Here is a 25155-nt window from a genome sequence, read left to right as displayed (position 1 = left end):
GTACTTATTAATATATGAGCGTATTTATTAATGCGTACATTCAGCGAGCTTTAATTATCTCTCGATAAAGAAAAGTGCAACGCGCAACAAAACATTTCAACTCGACGTGACTCGATGGTTGTCCAGCACAGCTCGTCGCGTTCTCTGATTAATAATTAGAGAAGGCTGATTTAATTTCCTACTTCACTGTCAGGATTATTGGTGGTTAACGCGGCCGTTAGACCGCTTCAAGTGGTCGTAGACTGTATCGGCACTGACGCTCCAATAATTTTACCGGTCATAAAGTTTGGGACGTTCTATTTTCGTCTTCTGGCATCGGTCACGAACGGACGGCACACATTAGGAGATGCCGCATTTCTTCCATACGCATCTTCGCTGTAATAATTGCAACGGAGAGAGAAGGAGAAGCTCTCTGGCCCACTTGCTTTTATTCAGGCTCGACTCGTTGCACTCCGGACGGGTGTTGAAACCAGTCGGATGACGTCACGTATAATTACTTCTTTGATTCACTCTCTTTCTCTTCTATGGTGCCTCTGGCATGACAAATTCGTCGGTCTCGATCAGTGGTGTAACGGGCACGATGCACTTCTGGGCGCCACAATGTGCACATAATATCTTAGATATTATGTGTAATATGTTAAGAAACAAACTATTCTGTAGTTACTTTACGTTTACGGTAAATTTTTCTATGATCTATTTCCAGTACAGAAGCAACATGAAAATAATTTGCTGAGAAATTTGAAGGAATTTGATAATTTAAAAATTTAGAGGTATAGATCTGAAAATAATTTTGGTTGACTATCAACTTAGTTACGTAGGACATTCAAGTATAATGAAGAATGTAAAAATTAAAAAATTTTGACGTACTAATAATCAGTTTGCTATCTAATTATTTTGATAAAGTTATTTTCGGATCTGTATTTAGCTAAATTTTTAGGAATTTCAGCAAAATTGTTCTTTTCATGTAAATAACATTAAATGGCAAATATAGAGTGTAAATGCAGCACGGAATGCTCGAACATTATACTTTTATTTCTAGATCTAGAATCTTTGATCTTTTTCTCCTTCAATTAATTATTTTGCGTAAAATCGCAATATGTCGCAAAATTTAAGGTATTTCTCAATTTAAACAAAATTTTATACTTTTCATAATATTTTGAAGCAACAGTTTTTATTATTACTACTTTAAAACAAGAATATGTTTTTATTTATTTATCCTTCTTTTATTACAATGACAATTTATATACTTGTAGTTTAACTGAGTATTCTGATAAAAATATCACATTTTATGTCAGAGGAAGTTCGGGTAAATCCAGGAGACTGTTGAAGGCAAGTTTGACACGTGTTCTCTGGAATGAATAAACACCTCATAATAAAGATCACGTGCCAAGAAATGATGTTACATACGGCCGTGAATACACACAGAAAATTATATTTTATGTGATGGTTACTTGTTTCAAAAGTTTATGTATTATCCGCAAATCTTATAAGTAAATTCATCACATGCATCAAAATTCAAAATATATTCTGAAATCTATTAAAATTTAATACTTTAATCAAAATCGAAACAAATTTGATTTGCTTATTACATAAAATCGCTTCTTCGATTAATTTTATGATATTCTTCAAAAGAAAATAAATTCTTATTTGAAATACACGTAATAATGAGTGTTTCTAAAATTTATAATTAGTATGTGTATATTTTAAAATTATTATCAAGAAAATATTCTTTGCTAAAGATAACCGTTACTTAAAAGAAAGAAAGTAAGTTGAATAATCCTAGCAATAGAACGATATTTTTCCACGCACGTGTATAATTCAGATTCACGCTTATGACGCAAATTGCGTCTATATAGTCACGCATTTTGCACGAAACGACAATTTACATGCCTTTCAAATCTTACGTTCTAGAAAAAAAGAAGTGTATTAAAATTAAACAGGTGTTACGTAGCGCCGTCGAATCGTCGTAGGATTACGCTACTGACGCAGTGCGAGTTTGCATTCTCCTCTCCCTTCCCCTCTCGTTTTTTTCCTTCCCTCCTCTTTCTCTCTCTTTTCCTCCCTCTTTTCATCTCAGCTCTTTACCCGTCGTCCCTCCCGCGCGCTTATCTTGATGCGCGGTTAAAAATAGATCCTGTCACGGCCATCGGCGACATTTTAAAAGCTGAGCGGTCGAGCGGCGCGCGCGAGGGCGAGCGAGCGAGCGAATGGCCGAGAAACGAGCAAGCGAATTAGCGCCTCCGTGAACGAGCGAATGCACCATCTCGGCTGGTGGCGCCTCCTCGGAACGACGTTCCGTCCGCTCGATTCTTTTGCTGCCAATCCACCTGTTCCTTGTGCAGCCGCCTTCGCGGCTCGGTCGGTACGTCCGAAGTATTCCTTAAAGTTCTACATTAGTTGCAAGCCGATCACAAGTTTGTTGCAATAGCCAATATGAAGGGTTGATTTGAAAAATGCAAGCAGGGTTTTGAATCGCGACACTTTTTAAAACAGCAAATTTTGCAATTCATCTAGCTTTAGTAGTAGATGGAAAAAAAAGGGGGAGGAATGGAATTTGATTATTTATTTATACTTAATTTTATTGCTCTTCTTTTTAATTTTTTTATTAAATACACTTTTATTATTATATTATTTTAGATGTATGAAATGTGTGTGAAAAATGCACTTGTTTCCTATATCTGTTATCTATTTTATTGTGACAACTTTAATAATGTCGATATATCAGTTATTTTCAAGCATAAAGAGTTTGATATTTATAACTTATTTTGCAATTTAGTTTTAATGCCTACCATGAAAAGTTAATTTTACACATGTACATGAAGTCGTGAAAGGGAACAGTATTTTTAATATTATATAATTGAATATTCAACATACGAAAATGTTTTGCGATCTACACTTCGAGGATCCCTGCTTTAAATAATAAATGATTTTGCTGAAATATCTAAAAATTTAGCTAGATACAAATCTGAAAATTTTTTTGTTGGATTATCAAAATAATTTTGTGGAAATCTCTGAAACATGAGTAATGCTGCAAAATGTTTTGATATTCTAACAGTTTGAATATGTCTTACATAATTATCTTGGCCCAACAAAATTATTTTCAGATTTGTATGTAACTAAAATTTTAGATACTTTAACAAAACCATCTTTTCAGTGTAAGAAATACTTATTATATTTATTAAGAAACGATTATAGTATCGTCCTAGAATATTTTACAATTGTAAAGCAAAAATAAATCAATGAAGAAATTGCAACGGGAATCAAGATTATTATGCATATTTTTTGCAATACTTATACATATAATTTAGGAATATAGGAATAAAAATATATTATACGTTTTTTGTAATAAAATAAAAAATTATGGAAAAATTATAGGTTTATAGTCGCTACGCAAATTTTGCAATACAGCTTAATTTTTTATAAACGTTCAAAATTACCTTAGCATTTTAATGCATTTTTCCATACGATGAAATCAATCAGTATCATAAATAATCACTTTTTTCTTAAGGTCAGCACACTCTTGAGTTACACGTTTCTAATAGTAGCTCGTTATTGTTGAAAAATCCTGCAATTCCTTTTAGCAATTTTTTTATTTCGAGAAATAATCTAAAATATGTATTTGAAAATAATACAAAAAGGAGACGATTTAGATAAAAACTTTCAATAAAAAATAGATACATTTAAAAAAATTATTAAAATAAAAATTAGAACATTTTCATTTAAACTAAAATTGTATTATTATATATAAATATTAATTTTATTGAATAAATTCATATGATGTTAATATTCATTTTTATACGGAAAGTATAAATTGCTGATTCCATTCATTTTTTGCAGAGACTATATATCCTTTTTAAAGATGTATCAAATTGAAAATATATCTTTATGAATATACCAAAAAAAAAAAAATGTAATTTATCTCTAGAAATCAAATAATGCTCTTTTTAATTTACTTAAAATATCTATTCTTCCTAGAAATAAATTTTTGTTAACTCACATTAAGAAAAGGAGTTAAAAATAGATATACATATAATATAAAAACGTGCAATAACGATGTAAATAACGATGTAAATAAAACGCGTACATAAATTGCACTGATGAACTTCTCTGTCGCAATAACGCCGACAGATCACGAAGGATCGATACTCTAAGCTCCTTGGGAGCATCGAACTCTGATTGTGAGTCAGACAATGAGCTTGGACCTTGCGTAAACGTAGTGTATTTACGGTTATCAGCGGCCTATCATCGCGACTACAAAAATAACCGATGCTTTCGTTACTCGACCTGTCTTATCGATGAGTTTATTTGATAGCGCTTAACCACGCGTGAACGGAATGATTTGACATGCAGTCTGAGTCTTGATTTACAGACGCGATTCTCGCGTCTGCTTCGAAGCCTCGAGTTACATCCGGAAATCGGACGACGCTCTCTCCGATGATTTATTCAATACCTACCTCTTGTCGCTGCCTTGTTCCTAAACGAATGTGACGCGTAGTTTCAACTTCGGTTACGCTTAGATTGCGATTAAAGTGATCAGTTTTTGTGCGTTTTATATCAATACAGTCTGTCATCTTTTTTCACTTTTAGAAAGTTTATGATCTTTGTGTAAACTCATCGGAATGGAATATACGTCAAAACGCATACTCGCTGCTACTGAAGCGATCAGACGTATCTTCTTAATTATTATTATAATGAGTTTGGAAAAAAACTGGTAATAATAAACATATAAAATAATAAATAACAATAAAATTAAGGCTAATGAGAGTCAGCGCGAGAATAAGTGCACATAGATATTAGTTTATGTAAAATACTTTAATTTGATAGATGATGTGCAGCATTTCTTAATTAGAGAATTTATTTTTGTCACAGCTTTATGACATAATTGACGTCTGTTTGAGTTACTCACATTTTTTGAGAATTGTCTCTTTTTATTTTTACATATTGTTACAATTTTACAACTTTACATATCAGATTTCGCTTCAGTCTTGAACCTGATAATGATTCATCAAGGATAAATCAACATTGATTGTGTATAACTTGCTGATGATGGTTCCAAAGAGAATGGAAACGTTAAAGATTTCGGAAGCTGCACAGCTATCAAATTGAAATATTATTAGCCTTAATTTTATTGTTATTTATTATTTTAAAATTTGAGAGTTAATTCGATTTAAATTATATTTTTTATTAATAAACATCTTACAAGAGAAATTTTTCCAATGGAAAATAGAAAATAATATTTTTGGTCAAAAATATTAGGCATTTTATTAACTATTATTTAAAGTTTTAGTTTTTTTCTCAAAAATTATTTGCTCTAAATTATTCTTTCAAAAATTCTTTAAATTTATGTAATGCCAATAACCAATGCAGAAATCAATGCAGATAAAATAATTCTAGATAAATAAGAAATGTAAATGCCTAATATTTTTGGCGAAGGCTATATATATAATTATATTAAAATTAACATTTAATATTTTATTCCTTGCGTGAGAAAAAATGGATTTATATATAATAGCCGTGATTTGTGAAATAATCATAAAAAGAGGTTTAAAAATTCTCGCTTCAGAGAATTGTAGTTCACATCTTGTATCGTGATATATTTGTGAGAATTCGACGATGTAAATTAGTCAATGTTTTTTCTGGTCGTTTTGATCCCGAGTATTCACGCGAGCCGTTCAACCGGCTATAAGACTATCGGTTGGTACTCCCAACAATTGAAATTGGTCTGGCATTCCACGAGATCATCGCAGAATTCGCATCTCGGTAGCCATAGCCTAAACGTTACATAGTATTCCATTCTGTTACACATTACGCTAACGAACTGGCTACAGATCTAACACCTGTTCTCTTTATATGATCTCGGCACTCCTTCATAAATCTCTTTCTTACATCCGGTACAATGTAATTCATCCTACGCATATTCTATTCATAGCATACACATTCAATAAATATGTATATTTATATATGTGTGTTAAATGCTTCATAAATATCACTTATACATATATCTCGATATGGCAGTACTTTTGTTTTCAAATTACGTTTGTATAGTTATTATCAGTAGAGGAATTTTATCCATTGTATAATTTGCATCTATGTATGTTATAAATAACACTATTATGTTATCGGACTATTATCTAATACTATCAATTCTAACAGGCAATAATTCAGAATTTTATCGAAAAGAAAGGTTTTGCTGAAATATCTAAAAATTTAGCTGCATATATAGATCTGAAAATAATTTTATTGAAATCATAATTATTATATAGGATGCTCAATTCATATTCATCCGTTGTTTATTATGCTTCAGTTTTCTATGTAATTATTATTTTACATAGTCCAATAAAATTATTTTCGGATCTGGGTCGACTTAAATTTTTATAGAAATTTTAGCGAAATTGCTTTTCGCGTTTTGCTTTTTCTATATCGAATATTTCAAAATTTTTTGTCTAAACATTCATATATATAATTTGTGTGTGTTTAGTACAATTTTTTATTCTAAGAATATTTAAACTTTATTTATAAATAAAACGCCTATTTTAAAATACAAGTTTATCTTTATCATCTCTTTTATATGTAAAAATATAATTTTATTTATAGAGATGCGTAATGATGGACAGTATATAGGACACTTATTTGTTGTAAGTAAACATGTCTCGTACGAAGCACTCTTACTATCGTAGAATCTCGCATAGAGTGATTCGAGTACCGATTGTACGTAGTATCGTCCTAAAAATTTTGCATAGACAGTGTACATATAGAATAATGATTGCGAAATAGAATCGCGCGAAGGCTTTCGAGGATTCGATGTACGCGACTTAAATAATTCAAATGTCCGTTAATGGACTCGATTCCTGTGTACGTGAAGAATTAAGCCTCTCTTATGCGATCTGTACTATTTCTCAAGAAGAAATTCTCCGATGAATTTTCATATTGTCAATTTTCAGACCAGCATTTATAGTCTAGATTTATAGATCTTATATTTAAAAGAGTCTTAAGATGTCATGAACTCTAATCAGAGAGGCGTATATTAGGCGTATATTAGGATTATTAAAATATTAATTATAAGACGATCTTGAAATGAGAACGGACTGTGAATACCGGCTTAATTTTGCGATGAAAAAGAACATCGTATATTTATTCCGAAATTGAGAATTTAATAATTAGATTTTTGCGGAATATATACTACTATTTTTTTAAATAGTTCCTCTTATTATACATCGTGCGAAATAGGCATTATGCATCACCTTGTTGATTGTAGATACGCTGTCGAAAGCTATACAAGGTCTCTTTAATCGCACACATGTATCTTTGTGAAGAAATACGCGTTGATAGATACTAATAATTCGTGCTTGTTTTTGTCTTGGTTAATTACGTTGTTTAATAAACCTAATCTTATAAAATAATACTGTATGTTTTTTTATTCTATTGTTATTTTTTTTATTCTGTTCAATATTAATGATTCTTTACTAATCAGCCGTTTGAAATACATTTATCGCGCGATTAATTCTATGAACGTAAAATTTGTTTTTGCTTTATAACGTGACGATAAATTTAAAGCAGACTTTCAGGCATTAATTAATTATTTCATGGCATTATAGGTTAAATTGGATTTCTAGGTTAAATCGCGTTTCTAATTACAAATATAATTAATTATATATACAGGTATGTTTTTTTAAAACATTTATTATTGGGGAATGATATAAGAACTTGCGTCTGTCACTGTTTTGATTGATTACACTTATATTGAAATTAGTCTCTTCACTGATAACTAGTAAAATCTGCAATTAGTTTTAATGTTTTGATAGCGAGAGAGTTTTAACAGATGTTATCAGCACAGCAGTTATTTTTTTAAACGTTTCCATCAACGATTAATATATCGATTTGTGCATAATTTTTATGACATATTTATAGATCAAATATTCTGTTAAACAATAATTCACCATCAATATTTTCTTCTGATATTTTACTACATTCGCGAGTAATCAAATATGTATATAACTTTTGTTAACAACATGTACGATAACATACGCGTGACGCATTGTACGACACGTGCGAATTCATATTGATTACGTAAAATCATTATATGCTATTTTTATAATTCTGCGATGATATAGCTAGACATATCGTTGTCAATCAATTTTATTCGCAAGATTTACGGGATCGATGGTCGATAGCTCATTAGAGAAACGATTTTATCTGTTCTATTCCATAGTACACAAGATTTATTCGCATCTTTTACAATAAACCTAGGCTAAGTAGTTTGTAAATTAGCGATAGGTGAACATGTCAGTTAGCGAGGACACGTGCTATGTATAGAGTTTTTCCTCGTATGTCGTGTCACAGTAAGTGTGTGTGAGAGAGAGAGAGAGAGAGAGAGAGAGAGAGAGAGAGACTCCTTTTCTCTTGATGATTACAACGTGCCAAAGTCAAGGAAGCCGTCAGGGCCGCAACCGGCTAAAGGCCGGTTTTATATGTAGGGCGCATCGGATACAAGGCATAAATCGCTCGAGGCATTCGCCAACGCAAAGAGTAGACTGACAAAGCGTACACGCGCAATCAGTGGCGTAGCGAGTAAATACTTGCCTTTATTTTCCAAAGTTAATTTGAGTCTTGAAAAAATTTATCTGATAGGATGTGCCTTCATGAAAACAAAGATAATTTTTACACGTATAATAGAGCGTCTACATTTTTCTAAAAAAGCGAAATCTCATTTACTTGTCTACTTTATCTGATATTCTTATCTATAATATTTTATGAAAATGCAGATATAAATTATATAGAATGTGAAATAATAAGGCAAATATCATTATCAATCCCTTAACTCCCGTAACTCTTTTAGTCTTACAACATACCGTCTTTCTTTCTCCAACATTTTCTTTTCTAACATTTGTAACTGTTTTATTAATAAAGATACATACATTTGTTTAGTACATAATTTGTTCAGGAATTTGTGTTCCTTGAGTTATTTCGATTGAAAAAAAATTTTCTACACTTTATTTATTTTTATGAAAATTATAAACAATTGGATATATCATACACATACGAAGTGTTGTTCCCATAATATCGCGTTTAAATGTTAATGCTACAGAGTTAATACTAAACGAATTAAGTTCATCAAATCTACAGATCTCATGTAGAAATTAATTTTCAAATCGCTCATAAATAACATATCGATGAACTTTCTAAATCTTAATTAACACCCCAATTTTTCCCTACGCCATTGTCAGCATTCAACAGTCGTGATCACACGTATTTCGTGGGATTGATCGGCACGTACATATATGTACCGGTAATCGGCCAGGGGCGGTCAAATCGGAGGGCCAAAATGACGGTGAAAGGAGAAGCTACTTTTTTTTTAATTGGCTGTCGAAGCGACCTCGCGAACGTGATGATGACGGACGCATGATGGGAGAACGAGCGTTTGGAGGAAGTCGCAAGAGTCGCGATTAAAACATAAAAATAGCTGGTGCACGTACTACACGATCGTTAGTCGTTACCGCCCCGTCTAATGCGCGGATCCGGAGCGGCTTATTTCTTCAGTTACGCACTATGTGCGTGTAAAACGCGTGGTCCTAGTGGTCTTTTTACGCTTACCAATCATCAGTTCGATTGTGTCACTTCGGGAAGCGACAGGCCGCGGCAGACTTTTCGACAGATCCATTTTTACGCGCGACCGTGTCCGTTGTAAATCGCCAATTCGATCACAAGTTTCAAATCCGATCGCGATATTAATATCGGGTAATTGAAATTGGTATTGTATTAATCTTGATAAGTTTAAATAAATCTTGATAAGTTTCGATATCGTGTTGATAATCGTCGCATTTATTTCTTCGCAAAAGAAAATTTGATATTCGGCATAAGATTTTCTTTTTTCTTTCTCGCACTTATCCAATGGAAATTGAACTTGGTGAAGTTATATATTGGTTCCTGCTTAACGCTAAAGCGTGTGAATTGCTAACAGAGGTCAGCGGCATATCGTTAGAATTGATTTTTTTATAAATTACACCCAAGCAACGGTTGAAGTTAACTAGGATTTCATTAACATTTATAGATCCTGTAAAAGAAAACAACTCTTTAACTCGAGGAAGTTAATTGCACTCGTCAATCTAAGTTCTTTACCTTTTTTTCAATAACTCGATGCTCCACTTTTATAGTGCAATAGAAACGCTTTTGCATCGTGAAATCGTCGTGTGATGCCATCGAAAGATTTAAAGTGTGAATGTAAAGATTAGATATCTAATCGGAGTAATTGGACATTCAAAAAATCTTCGGTTTAATCGAGATGTCTATAGGATTTCAGAGTATTTATAGCAAATTCTTTACTTGAATGCAAGTTTTTTTTTAGTATCAATTCGTTTAGTATCAATTAAAAAAAACTTTTCATTTAGTTTTTCAATTCAGTTTATCGTGAGACACGCGAGTGAGTTAATACTGATCATTCTTTGAGTGTCATGCGATGCTGTAGCTCGACAGCTTGATTAAGACAGATTGAACGAGGTACTGGTAGTCTGCTCCAAATTGAGCAACGCTTAATAAAGTCTAGAAGAATCAGCGGAGATTCTTCTTATTGACGTATTTAGTAATCAGGATTATCTGTGTTTATGTATCTTATTTTTTATTGGGAAATATCGATAAATTTCGATAGTCCAGCATTGCTCGTGCGCCATATTTTGATAATAATGTAGCAACAAGGAAAAAAAACCAATCGTAATGAATATGTAATAGCACTCGCCATTTTTGGACGTCACAAACATAGATTGCTTTGATTGAAGCGGATTGCGAGTGGTGAATATTTGTTCCATTCATTTTTATTGCTTTATGTGTCATAATTAATCTTAATGATAATTCTCTGTATACGTTCAATTATTAAATCGATTGATGTAACATGTGAACACTGATATATTTAATTGTTAATCATACAATCCAGCGATTTTATTGCTTTACTCATATAATAATGTACATATTAATTCTTATCTATATGTACCTCTGTTTTATTTTCTTGTCTGATTATGTAATAAAATGAGCAATATGAGTAAGTTATTTAAGAAAATGCGGAAAGTGCTTAAAATATTTCCTTCATGTCTCAATCCAAATTACAAACGTGTTAGTTAAATATAGCATCCGAGAATTCTTGACAACTTGATACTATCGAAGGATTATCTAAGGTATAAAGAATATTTTATATTAATTATATTAATATTTTCATAAGCACGTTTTATTAAAATCATAATATTATTGTAAAGTGCCTTGAGTATAAGCATGATTCGTAATCTTATGCATAGCAACATGTAATTATATTGTACGGACCTGTTTCTCGAGATAATATTAGTAGTCATTATTCTCTTCAGAAAATTTTTTTTTTTTTTTAACAATATCCTTTTTGTTATGTTATTTATGTAGACTTATCCGTATCTAATGTCTTATGTAACCGACGTGCTTCTAACTTTGGCTTATTACTGAGGCAACAAATATATCTTACTAGCTTTTGGAAGCGTGTCTTCAATGTTCGACAGGAACTTTAATTTTATGCTCGACTCTTTATTTAATTATTAAGATTTTTATGACATCTATGTTAAATATAATATGGAAAAATTGTCTAAGATTTTTTATCTTAGAATAAAACTTTTTTTTAATGTTGTATTCTTTTAAGAGATTTAGATAATACCTCTAGAGATTTATAGAAAACTATGACTCAAATCAATTTTAACTGAAATAGAAATACTATTACGACGAAAGTGTGTGTGTGTGTGTGTGTGTGTGTGTGTGTGTGTGTGTGTGTGTGTGTGTGTGTGTGTGTGTGTGTGTGTGTGTGTGTATGTATGTATTTAAAACTGGCATTTATATCACTTTGTATTTTTTAAACTTAATCGTTAGAATTCTTTTTAAAGTGAAGTAGATAGTTTAGAATTTTTTGAAGAAAACCCGAAATTCTCTTTATCAATCATATCAACATTTTATCAATCTGAAATTCAGAAATGGAAATTGTTAATTAAATTGCAGAACTAAATCAATATTTTTACACAAATCACTTCTATTATCATTTTTAGGATTCGATGGAACATCAGATTATCAGATACTAGGTGTAGTAAAAAGAAATCCATTATTTTTCCATTCAATTTCATGCAAAAATAATGGATTTCTTTTTATTACACCTAATATATAGATACATTTGTGTGTGAACTTTTATAATCTTTGTTATGCGCAGCTTTTGTTCACTCATGCACTTTCTCGTTTGTTCTTGTACCTAAAGGCCCATTAAAGAATAATAAAAGTGCAGCGTGACATTTTCGCAGTGTATGGCACGCGAGATTGCGCGCACGATATTGTTTGACGGGCAGGAAGAGTGCCATTCGTGAATTTTGCACGGTGAAGAGCAAAGGGAATGGATTCGATACGAGACTTGAAGCGATTGCTGTATGAACGTACGGAGGCATTGCGACGTCGCGATGAAATCGTCGAAATACTTGAAAAGGCGCTCGAGGAACGAGACGCTACGATCCGTTACCTCCAGAATGAGATCGATAAGTTCCGGCAGATTGTCGAGCTGAACCTAGCGTCTACTGCCATCGATTCTAATCAGAGACTGAAGCGACAAGCCATATCGGCCGAACCTCTCAGAAGCGATACGAAACCGGTGGTGAAGTTCACCAAGCCGCAAAGGTAGATCGGTAAATGCCTTGAACGTCACATGACTTCTATTTTATTCATCAAACTTTCGATTTTTCTTGATGAGAAGTGCGTTCTTGCTCTTTTTTGTCATTTTCATTATATACACACTGCATTTATATCTTATATAAATTCTGGTATCGCGGTAACAGTTGATCTTGATTTTATAGGTATTTTGACATATTTAACACAGAAAATGATTACTGTAAACATGTATGCTCATTTAAACATAAATGAGATATTTTATATTTATATAGTTTATAAAAATATACAATGAGAGCAAAAAGTACAAGAAAATTTGTTATAAAAAAAGCCTTATTTGTAGAAAATAAACATTAATTGGCAATTTTATACAATGAATACATTCTGTTCTAACATAAATAAATGAACTTCGCATATATTCCTTTTTTAGAAGCTAAATTTCTCTACGAATACTTTTTGAGCATTCAAACAATACAATTTTTAATTTTCGCTTATTTTTCGGATGATATATTTTGTATAATTAATACACATCATTTTGGCATATATAATTTTAAGAAACATACAGTTTATTTTATTCTTTATGAATAAATTGTTAATTATCCAACAAGAAATGATCGTTAATTGAATCGATGTCAAATTGAGTGTTAAAATCATCAAAGTTATATCGATTTGATGACTTATTTCTCGCTGGATATAATATTTACTTTTTAAAAATAAAATTTTTTTTTTAAATATTTTCTCTGTACGAATATTTTTTGTACTCACTGTAGTTTATTAAAATGAAATTAACATATGAAATAAAATAGTTTCGTCAAAATTTTATTTAATGTAAATTCTGTTCCAAAAGAATCGTTCAATTAATTTTACTGAAAATGATAACTACGCATGAATGATTTCATTTATGAAGTTAGTACATATAGACACATTCTATTATATAAAAAAAAATAATGATACTTCATAACTCTACAGATACTTACATTAATGAAAAAAGTTTTGCAGTTTTATAAAAAAATGAAAATTTAATATACCATATCTTTATCTTTTTTGATTTTAGTATAAAAAAATGCAAAACTTTTTTATTTTTATAAGGAATTGTAAATAACTAAAATTGTTATTTTTTTTATATTAACAGAATGTCGTATTAATTTCACACTTGAATGATTCTTTTTGTGATTACAAGCAAAATTTAATTACGAGAGTATTCGAAGATATCAATTTCAGTACATTATATTCTTTATAATGATTTATATTTTTAGATCGAAATCAGTGTTACACTTTAGAGATTATACAAGAATAATTTTGCTAAAATTGTTTAAAATTTATATTGGTACAGATCTGAAAATAATTTTGAACCATCAAAATAATTATATATGGAAATTCAAGCATGAGCAATTCTGCAAAAAGTTTTGAAATTCTAGCGCTTGAATGTCCTACATAATTATTTTGTTGTAATTCAACAAAATTATTCTTAAATCTGTATACATCTATTTTTTTTAGATATTACAACAAAATCGTTTTTTTTTTGTGTAATAATTTAATGCTATATTATTATGTTTTGTTAGACATTTGCATCCTAAGAATTTTTCTTACAATTAAATTTCTTAAAAAATCTGTTCCTGAAAAAGATTTTTGAGATACATTTAATGATATTTTTATTATTTATTTATACTTTCGTTTTTCTATAGGAATATTATTTCTTTTAATACAAAAGAGATTAAGACTGAGAGAAGAAATGAGAGAGAGAAAGAGAGAGAAAAATTTAACAACGATTTTCTTTTTTTTTTTTTCAAGATCTCGCGAGTTGATCAAAACTGCCATACTGGACAACGACTTTATGAAAAATTTGGAACTTACGCAAATCCGGGAGATTGTCGATTGCATGTATCCTGTTACATTTCCAGCTGGTTCGATAATTATACAAGAGGGAGATGTCGGCTCTACTGTCTTCGTCATGGAGGGTAAGTAAATAGCTATTCATCTTTATGAAATGTGACAGTTCCGGGAAAATCCGTAAAGCGTTACGAGAATTGCTGCTTTGACGAAGACAAATTAAATAATAAATAGATCGCTAATAATATCACACGAAGAAAACAAATATTATAACTGTTTTTACGAAAAGTTTCAGTTTCGTACAAAGTGAATAAAAACAAAGTATTTGCTTTTCTGTTCGAAATGTTTGACAAACTTTCATGTTATAGGATAGTTAAAAATATAAGAAATACACTTATTTTATACAAATTTTCAAAACTAACTTGATATGACATTTGCTTTTAAATATTAACTATAAAATATAAAAACTTGTTCTAAGCAAATTCGTAATTATGTGAAAAAAAGATTTAGTTAAGTACATTTAGTTATTTTATATTTGATCAATTATTTCGAAACTATATATTATAGTAATTTATTTGATTTCTCTACTGATTGGGATTTCTTTTTCTCTGATACGTGACCGTTTGTCCACCGTCGCAACGCGTCGAGAATAAAAATTATTCTCTGATATTTAGAAAAAACTTTCGCCTGCAGATCAATTTTTATTCTTATATTGTTTGCATATTGCGATAATTTTTTAATGTGAGAATATCGACGCAAACGCACCTGTTGGTTATCTGTTGTTATTCTTCGACTATGTTTGTTCAAGATATCCCGCACAGGAAAAGCTTTCACCATTTATTTCTTTCCTGCATAATTACAATTGACAATATGGAATCAACAGGAAAAGCAACGGGTCTTTCTAAGAAGATTGTATTGTTATTAACTAAAGTAATTACCTGTTCTGCTTTGAAATGTTTACAAATCTCCTTATACTTTCACATTTGTGTAAATATTTTAAAAACATAATATTGTAATTTTATTTATAGACTCTATGCAAAATAAAGGAAAATAGATTTTTTGTCGAAAATACATAAGAAAATTTATAATAATTTATATATGATATAATGCATTCTAAATAATTGAATTTCTTGATGTATATTTCTCACATACATATCTATATATATATTAGGTGTAATAAAAAGAAATCTATTATTTTTGCATGGATTTTTTTTTATTACACCTAATATATATATAAAGAAAAATCAACATTGTGCACTTAAGCTATCGAGTAATGGCATGTGATATTTTAACTTTGTTTATCTTTACGGAAGCGTTCGCAATTATCTGTTTAAGTTCGATGAACTTTTATGTTGTAGAATAACTCAAAATATAAGAGGTATTACTTATTTTACATATATGTATTTTAATATAGATTGCGAAATGACTTTTCAAAACTAATTTGATATATTTTGCTTTTACTACTAACTATAAAACTTAGAAAGTTGTTCCACGTAAGTTCTCCAATTACTTGGAAAATAAGATCCATATATATTTATTTTATGTTATTTCGTTGAGATATTTAAAAGTCAAAAAAAAAACAGAAGTAGTTTTAAGAGAGATAGTCTCAATCATTTTATTGGACGGTTAATGATAAGCATAAATAATACTTGAGCAATTAACGAATGCAAGTAACGTAATGGTTATGTAAATATCCCCCGTATATTTATAAGAAAAAAATATATAATTACATTCTGTGAAACGATTTTGCAATTTTTGAAGCGAAAATATATTTCTCCTTTGAGTCTTTTTTACATACATATTTTCCTATTGCTTATTAAATTTATTTTTATTTCGACATGTTTAAGTATCATTTGTATTGAAATTATTACTATTTGTTTATTACATAAAAATTGAGACGTAAATGTATAATGCTTGAGAGATTGCTACAAATATATGCTTACGTAACTCGTAAGCTTAAACATACTACTATATACGGGTAAGAACTGTAAGAGTAATTTGTATGAATATCAAACAGACAATTATCATCGACATTTTGTGTTTACAATGAAATTGTTTAATCAGTTATTTATTAATGATGCGTCATTAGTGAAAAAATTACATATTCATCATAACTTGAAAAAATTTTACGCCTTTCTAAATAATTTTTATAAAAATAATTCTTATGAAATTTTTTTTGGAAATCTGTTTTCTCCTGAATCTCTTGGAAAAATACAAGTAAAGAATAATTTTGCTAAATATCTAAAAATTTAATTTGATATAAATCTGAAAATAATTTTGTTAGACTATCAAAATAATTATGTATGATGTTTAAATTGATTGCTAGAATATCAAAACTTTTTGCAATATTACAGCATTATGTTTTTTGCCTACATAATATTTAATCCAACTATAGTCCAACAAAATTATTTTTAGATCTACATCTACTTAAATTTTTAGATACTTTAGCAAAATCTTTCACACAATTAAATGTACAAATATGTTTAAAACTAAGAGAAATTTTGTTGCATGAATACATTTTTTAATCATAATTTATGACAAAAGTTTTTCATTGTATTCATTAATTCACATTTAGCATTGGACATATATTTAGGTCTGAATTAAATTTCCTATTTAGATTCTGATCAAATAATATCTAATTGTATTGTAATTTTATACAATAAATAAAAGCTTCCGGACATATTAGATTTAGATATTCACATCCGTTCTACAATACGATAGTAAATGCAGATTGAATGTTAAGTTATCTCTACAATAGAAACGATCTGATATCGACTAAATTTATATAAAAACAATTACTCTCTGCTCCAATGCTTCTTCTTCTCCCGGAATTTCGATTTCTGTTGGACAAAGGTATCGCGCCATTTCGTAATGAATGACGTGCCGCGTTTTACTTTCACGTAAAAATGCAATACTTGTCGCTTTTCCCTCTCTTTCTCAATTGATCCAATCATTAGTATTATCACTCATCCATGTTGTAATTACGTAATTAACAATGAACATTCTCTGTATATATACATACACACATTATGATTATTGTTTAACATCACAATGAAGTGGAAAGTTTTCATCAATCATACACGAAAATTTTTATTAGTCATTTCATTTTCATGACGTTTCAGAAATTTAACGCAGATTTGCTTTGTTATTATGTGAATTTAAGAAAAAAACGTGTTAAATATCTTAAAGCTCTAACTTTCATTTGATTAAACATTTTTAAAAGATTCAGATACAGATTGTAAAGAAAAAAATATTAAATTACTGCAAAATGCATTATAAAGATGAAGTATTAAATTTAAGCAATAATATTGGTTACAAAAATATGTGTAGATATACAAAAATTATATTTGTACACTGTAAATATTTTTATAATACATTTGTGTGTTATAAATTAGATTACATATTGTTTCCTCGTATCTTCTTATTTTACACAAGAATATTTATCTTCATCGGCTTATTATTACATCTATTTTTGCTAATGAAGTTAGCGAGGCCTTATAATTTCTGAGACCCGGACCTTTGCAATATAAAAAGAAGTGCCATTGCACTGATGCATAGGAGCGATTGCGGGGGCGAGTACGAAATGAAATGAGAACCTCTGTCCTTTCTCTCACGAATGTATATCCATGGTGGGGACTGCCGCGATTCGCCAAGGGAAGGGAGTTTCTCGTGGTGCTTGCCGCTCACGGACATACTTTTCACCAGTCGCGAATACTGTCGCGAATACAGTGAGCGTCAGACGCGATGCGATTCGCAATCGTAGTGTCCTCCTTTGACAGGATTCTTCTCCCGCATTGTTTTCAAAAGTAACTATTAGCTAGCTATTTGTGACGCGATGTGACATCGTTCAATGTTATTTATCGCTGTTTATCGATCATCTGTGTTGAAGGTCCAGGTTGCAAAATCCAATGTAAGTGCGAAAGAAACAAATTTGCGTGTTTGAAGCTTTTATAAATAACACAGAAAATTCGTCGATATGTTCTTTATCTTCGTCTACGTTTTTCATTCTTGATCCTCATCCATTCTTCAGACAAGGATCTTATTCGCTCGAGGACAACGAGAAATAGCAAAATCCTGTGAAGACTCAACAGGTTCTTTAGACTAAGAAGATCGGTAGTCTGATGATGACTCGGTTTCCTGCACACCGTTGTTTCGTAGCATGCCGGTTTGCCAGTGACGACCGGATAGCGGAAGTCGCGAATGAACGATCGTGAATACGCGGATCCGACGTCAACGTCCATCGAACTTGTTTCTTATTCTTGTCGTCCGTCTGTCGCTAGTCCGCCTACTTTCATGGTAACGGAACAGTAAGCCACATAAATATTAAAACGGGTAGGAATGCCGGTAGCATTTCTACCGAACCCGAATGATCGATGCGAAAATCCGAAGATAAGTGATCTTTTCTTTCATGTGGGTCGATCTTTGTTCTGGACCGACGCCAGACTTGTGCCGCGATGTTTCTCGGTTGTTTTAACTGGAACTTTACGTTCCCATCCCGAACGTCAATGAATCCAGTCTGTGAATTTCAATTCTCTTCGTGAACCGTTTCGACAGCCGATTGCTTTGTTGTTCGTGCACGATTTGTAATCAATAAAGCTAATAAAGAAGATCAAAAAGACAAGGAGAAATAAACACAGACTGATCTCAACGGATAAATCTCAGATCTACAGCGGAAAGGCGAACTAAAGAGTCAAGAATGTGTCTACCTGCAGAAACGCTATTAATCTTATCTCACCGAATGAAAGCGATGCTAGCGTTGTCGCCAGCGTAGCGCTCGACTTTTGACCTTTGCGCAGTAGGACTCGAGAGGATCGAAAAAAGAAAAATCGCGAGCGAAAGTCTCGCCGAGTAGACCGTGTAGAGCGAGACGCCCGGCTCAACTCGGCTTCTCGATCTTTGTTTTCTGTTCGCACGCGACTTTCGAGGTCATGAAGGTCCGGAGTTATCCCGGCCGGGCGGTTCTAGAGGATCCTGAACTCCTCCTGGACCCGGACGCAACACGCGGCAGGGCCATGGAATTGCTTTACGAGGCCAGCTGGCGGGAGTGCGGGGTCAACTGGACCAGCAACGGCAGCAGCAAGATTTCCGCCAGGCAACAAGACGACGAGCCTTATAGGCGACCATACGCCGATGAAGTGGTATCGCGATTCGAGGCCGCGTTGGAGGATCCGAACAACGGGCCGTCCTCGGCAAGAGAGGAAGATGCGCGATCCAGGGGATCCAGCAGCACCGGTACCACAGACAGCGAATGCCCCGAGACGAACCAGCCGTCACCTGACAACGCTCAAGGAGGCTTCCTCATTCCGCGGCCGAGATTGATTGTGCCAGTTCATACCTACGCGAGGAGAAGACGTACTGGCGCACCGCAACCCATAAAGAGACGTCAGATACGCGAAGGTATTTGTCTATCACGGATATGACGTAGGAGGCGAAGATCCGGGTTGATTCTTGTGAGGTCTTTCTCAGGAATATGTGAATTGCTTCACAGCAGCTCCCGATTATATGTACTTTATATGTGCTCTCTTTACGAAGATTCTGATTAATTCAAAAGAAATTTGTTCGTAACTGAAATGTTAGTTCAACACTCAATCTTTTTCCAAACTTTTGGATTTTTTATGGGTATTTCAAAAATTATAATTATAATTCTATTATAAGTCCCCTTGCAGGGGAATGTCTCTAAAACTGGAGCTCTATCTTTACCAGAGTCAGACCTCTTATCCTAACAAACATCGACAATTACATCTTCCTATTGGCTACTTTCTTGTATTTCGTATTACCATTTTTTATTTAACTAGTCTATCATCGAATAAGCGCTTAGTAGTTCTTTAATTCTTTCAAATGATACGATTATTAGAGCAAACCTGGCGTATTTTTACACTACTTTGATAAATCTAGAGCTTTATTTAAAACAACACGAATAACACTTTGTTATTCATCTGAAGACTGAAAATTTTAATTGGTGGATTTTTAAATTTTTAATCATAGAAAATATTGGCGTTTCAATGTTTCTATTAAAGGAAATATCGAAAAACTATTAATTTAAATTTGCAATTTACGCGAATATTACGAGATAATTATATCAAATTAAAAAACATATAGAGTATATCCGAAGTCACACATTTCTCGAGAGAAGTCGCACAATCTTCTACAAAAAAAGAAGAGAAAGTACATGATTTCCGAGGCACTGTATACACAGTTACCGGACGTCGTTATGTCTTACAATTAAATATGTATATGATACACGTTTATATAATTATTCTAACATGTAAAAGGAATGAACGTAACATGGAGCGGATCGCACGCAAACGCGTATTTACACGCACATCTATATAAGCAGTTTTTTTTGACGTGGATAGGACAAAGGTTTTTAGTACCGATGTCGCGTGAAGTTGACCTCGATATCATATTTTTTAGAGCACAAAACCGGATTATCTCGCGAAATTGGCTCTTCCTCTATTTCGCTTCGAAAAAAGCGATCTTATCATTGTACACGCAATTGTGTTTGCGTTTTGCAATAACACGTTTCAATTATCTATATAACATACGATACGAAAAGCGTTCAAAATTTCTATATATTCATGAATGCACATTTATATTCATTAATGCACTTTAGATAAATTATATTCATATTAGTTTCACCATAAAATCTGCAAATTAGTATATTTGTGAATAATGTATGAATATTCGGACTATTGACATTTACCTATAATAAAATTGCCAGGATATTTATATAAAATAATTTATAAATATGAATAATTTTTTCTATTTTTAGAATATTTAGATATGTTTTAAATTTATAGTAAAAGATAAGCTGTTATATATTACTTATATATTTTATTTTACAATTCGGAGAGAGAAAATATCTTGAATTTTTAAATTTAATTTTGCACACTTTCAATACATTTAATTTCGTATTTATATAAAAAAACTTTGAGCATTTATTGACTATATTACATTCCAGATAAATTGTGTGTCGACTTTGAATTTTTTAATATAAATCTTGCTAGCACATTTCATTTGCAAGTCAATTTATGGCATCATGCGCCATCGAGAGAAAGTCGTATATTGATGTGTTATTAAGAATAATGGAAAGCAGTTAACTTCGTCAGTTATCGTATATGTGACATTCGAATATACTAAACTCGATATTAACATTTCTGTACATTAAGTTGTAATTATGTATAAATACGTTCGTAAAAGTCGTACACAATTTATTTGACACAACAATAACATTTTTGTAAATTTTATTTGGTATATATTTTAAAAAAGCGAATTAATAAAAATTTAATAATCTGCATGATTTCTTAGAATTTTGTTTCTTATAATTGGTTTATCGAACATTCGAAAAATTTCATTCAACACTTACATGTCGCTGGGATTCTTATCAACGCGTATGTCGCTTTGAATTAGATAAACAAAAAAAGGTGTTTACATTATATCTACAAACTTTACATTGCTGCAACACACACTTATAACTGAAGAGCTATAAGTTTTTGTATGTCTCTAATGTCATATAAACGTGCATTAAAGTGTGTCACTTTTTTTCTGAAAAAAAAAAAATCTCAATTTCTCAATGTAAATAAGAACTACAATTATTCTAACATGCATGTCTGGCACAACATGCATGTCTGGCACAGCCCATTTAATATAATATTCATATGAAATACATACAGAAATTGAATATTTTTTTGTTGCTTTATTCGATTTTGTTGTCGCAATTATTTCATCAAAAATAAGAATATAAGCGATAACTGTGCCATTGAGCTTGCAATTTGATGAAATTGAATTACATTCAGAGAAACATAATGATAGTAATTATAAAAGTAACAACAATTATTTTACATAAAATTTATATAATTAAAGTATAAATATAAATTTCAACTATGTATATTAATTTTACGTATAAAATTTTGTAATGTTAATAGAGTTAAAATTTGACTATCACTATATTTTTTTCTCTAATTGTGAGTGTGAAACAATACTAGGAATGTAAATGAGGCTGATATTTCAAAATTACGGATGAGTCAACAAAATCGAATTGCGAACGAAATGTATATTCCATCTGTTTGTGTTAAAATGACTGTGTCGTAAAGTGACTCGTAAATACTTTTTACTGATGACCTCATATTGATCTTCTATTCCTGAAAACGCGAGATTTGTTAAATGTGCTTTTACATAAAATAGGAAATATAGTAATGATTAATTTAAAAAACGATATAAATCTTCTTCTTATACGATTTGAACTTGTTTCTTTCATGTCACTGTAACACGCAAAATATCCAGATGAGAATGCCCGAAATGTTTGATACTCGAGGCATCTGGTTTTAAGGATCGTCTAGAACTGGAAATCTCAACAGCTGCTGCATGACAGAATCTTTTTTTGTCGTCGAATTCAAGTTTTCGAGCAAACATTATCGAGTCTACCTTTATTCAGAAAACATATAAGACGATTTTAATTAACTACTCTCTCTCTAATCTTATATTCACGCGAACGCGCAATATATGTAGACATATACCGCAGACAGAAATTTATAATCCTTTAATAATCTTAATTTTTTAATTAATGATTACATTTATTACATTTATCTGCATACGATAAATCATGTGATTAGGTCGACAACTTTTTAATGTTACTTAATAATAATTATTGGACACATGATAATTGGAACGATAATCTCGAAAGACGACTGAAATTCAGGCTGGATATAACTACTCTTATCATCTTTTCAATGATAAATCAAATTAACAGTTTGAATAAAATATTAAAAGCGATACACGCATGCGAGGTTATATTATTATAGATTGTTATATATGAATTGTATATGATACGATTGTATATGAAATCGTTCGAATGTTATCATTTTATTCGATCTGTTATTTTATGAATACCATGAATAAAATCGCTTAGATCCTACGATTTATTTTTGTCAAAGCGTCATCGTGACTCAACAACGGCTACGTAATATACGTCTCAAGTGCTAGGAATACTTGAGGACCGCACTGACCGCAAGCGTCGTTTCCGTTAATTAAAATTATAATTGTCAATGAAGTACAATGAAATATCGTCGTCGTCTATATACGTGTAGGCCTAATTGTCTAACTGCAGAAATAAATCATCTTGTGTCCTACTAAGTGTAATTAAGCAGAGTCCTAAAAAGCGAGACATTTTAAGGACTTTCTTAAATGATGAATCCGTTTATGCGATTACATCTCATTTAAAAATTTATGTATATAATATCGAGATACATACAGGAAGTTTGAATACGATTTAATAATGCATCATACACATTTTCACAAATGTATTAATATTTATATTTTAAATAAATTATATATGTATATATTTATATATATAAAGTGTGTGTGAACAATTATAATAATATATAATATATATAATTATATTTTCATTTAACAACATATTATAATTTATTTACTCTCATTAGCCTTGAAATTTATTTATTATTATTTTATTTACTTTACTATTTTATTTTATTTACTTTATTTTTTATTATTTTTTATTATTAAATCTTAAAATTTAAAAAATGACATCTTAATTTTTTTGTACAAACAAATAAACTTTGCGGAATAATTTCTGCATTGCAAGATGAAACTTCATATAAATCATCTCGAATATTTAAAATACTTACATAAAAAATTTGGGACTTTTGTAATTATTTCTCAATTATATTTCTATTACAGCACAGATAAAAACACTTTTAATTCTTACTGAAATAATTTTTGATTCAGGTTCTACACCTCCATCAAATTTTTTATATTACTTTTAAGTATTTTTGAATAAGATTTAATCTATAATTTTTTCATTATTTTGAAAATGTGTGTAATACTTCCTTAACTATATTATTCCTTAAATATATTATTTAATTCAACATTGAACTTTTTTCTTTGTAAATATTGCATTAAGCAATATCCGGCTATTTTGCTCATTAATTGGCTTTTTCGGGAGTTCGAAAAGGAGGATAATGAAAAAAGGATATAAACACGGTGATCGGTAATAGCTGAATGTTCAGCAACTGACTATTAAGCCGATTTCCGCAATCATTATAGTGTTCCAATTCGACATCCTGTTTTGCGCGCTTTCTATGCAAAAAAATCGTGACTTTATTCTGCAGCTCAGAAGCAACAATGAGGTAATCAACGCTCGGCCAACATTCGAGGGTTCTCGCCGTGACGTTCATATCGACCCTCGTTGCTGCACGGTGACAGGATCTGTCCCTCAGTGCAAATACTAATCGCAAGTTAAGATCGATACTTGGAAACTCGTTTCACCAACTCTTGTCAAAGGTTTCCATTCATTCACGAAGTACTAATCGATGAAAGTGAAAGATAATTTCTAGTTGTCCACAACTGGTCTGCCTTATTTCTCCACGAATTCTTCACTTTCTCTTAATCATATTTTTATTAGAATTTCTTGAGTTGTCTTCGACCTACATTCTGGGAAATGAAAATCGTGAATCAAATTGATTTTACCACGATGAAATTTTTCACTTCGCGTGATAAAGATTACAGTAGTTTACTTCTGATGAAAATAAATTACACGCTTATCACATTAATTTTTACTTTCCGATCGCTGTCTCATGCTTCAATACGAGCCTGAACCGGAGCAATAAGCAGGAATTCGGTTACGCCAGTTTCGTGTAAAACCTCAAGGGGATATCATGTGTG

At 31.2% G+C, this 25155-nt stretch overlaps 1 protein-coding gene across 1 annotated transcript in view; it reads left to right on the top strand.

The window, feature by feature from the left end:
- LOC108694673 (cGMP-dependent protein kinase, isozyme 2 forms cD4/T1/T3A/T3B) overlaps positions 1-25155 on the top strand; it is a 44596-nt gene that overhangs the window by 9706 nt on the left and 9735 nt on the right. Inside the window, 2 exon segments of the mRNA XM_018204301.1 lie at positions 12291-12657; positions 14437-14603. Coding sequence (XP_018059790.1) covers positions 12380-12657; positions 14437-14603 — 445 coding nt within the window. The 5' untranslated portion in view covers positions 12291-12379.

Source organism: Atta colombica, unplaced genomic scaffold (assembly GCF_001594045.1).
Source record: "Atta colombica isolate Treedump-2 unplaced genomic scaffold, Acol1.0 scaffold121, whole genome shotgun sequence".
Taxonomy (NCBI): Eukaryota; Metazoa; Arthropoda; class Insecta; order Hymenoptera; family Formicidae; genus Atta; species Atta colombica.
Note: the sequence above shows the minus strand (reverse complement) of the source record. Positions and strands in the feature narration are given on the sequence as shown.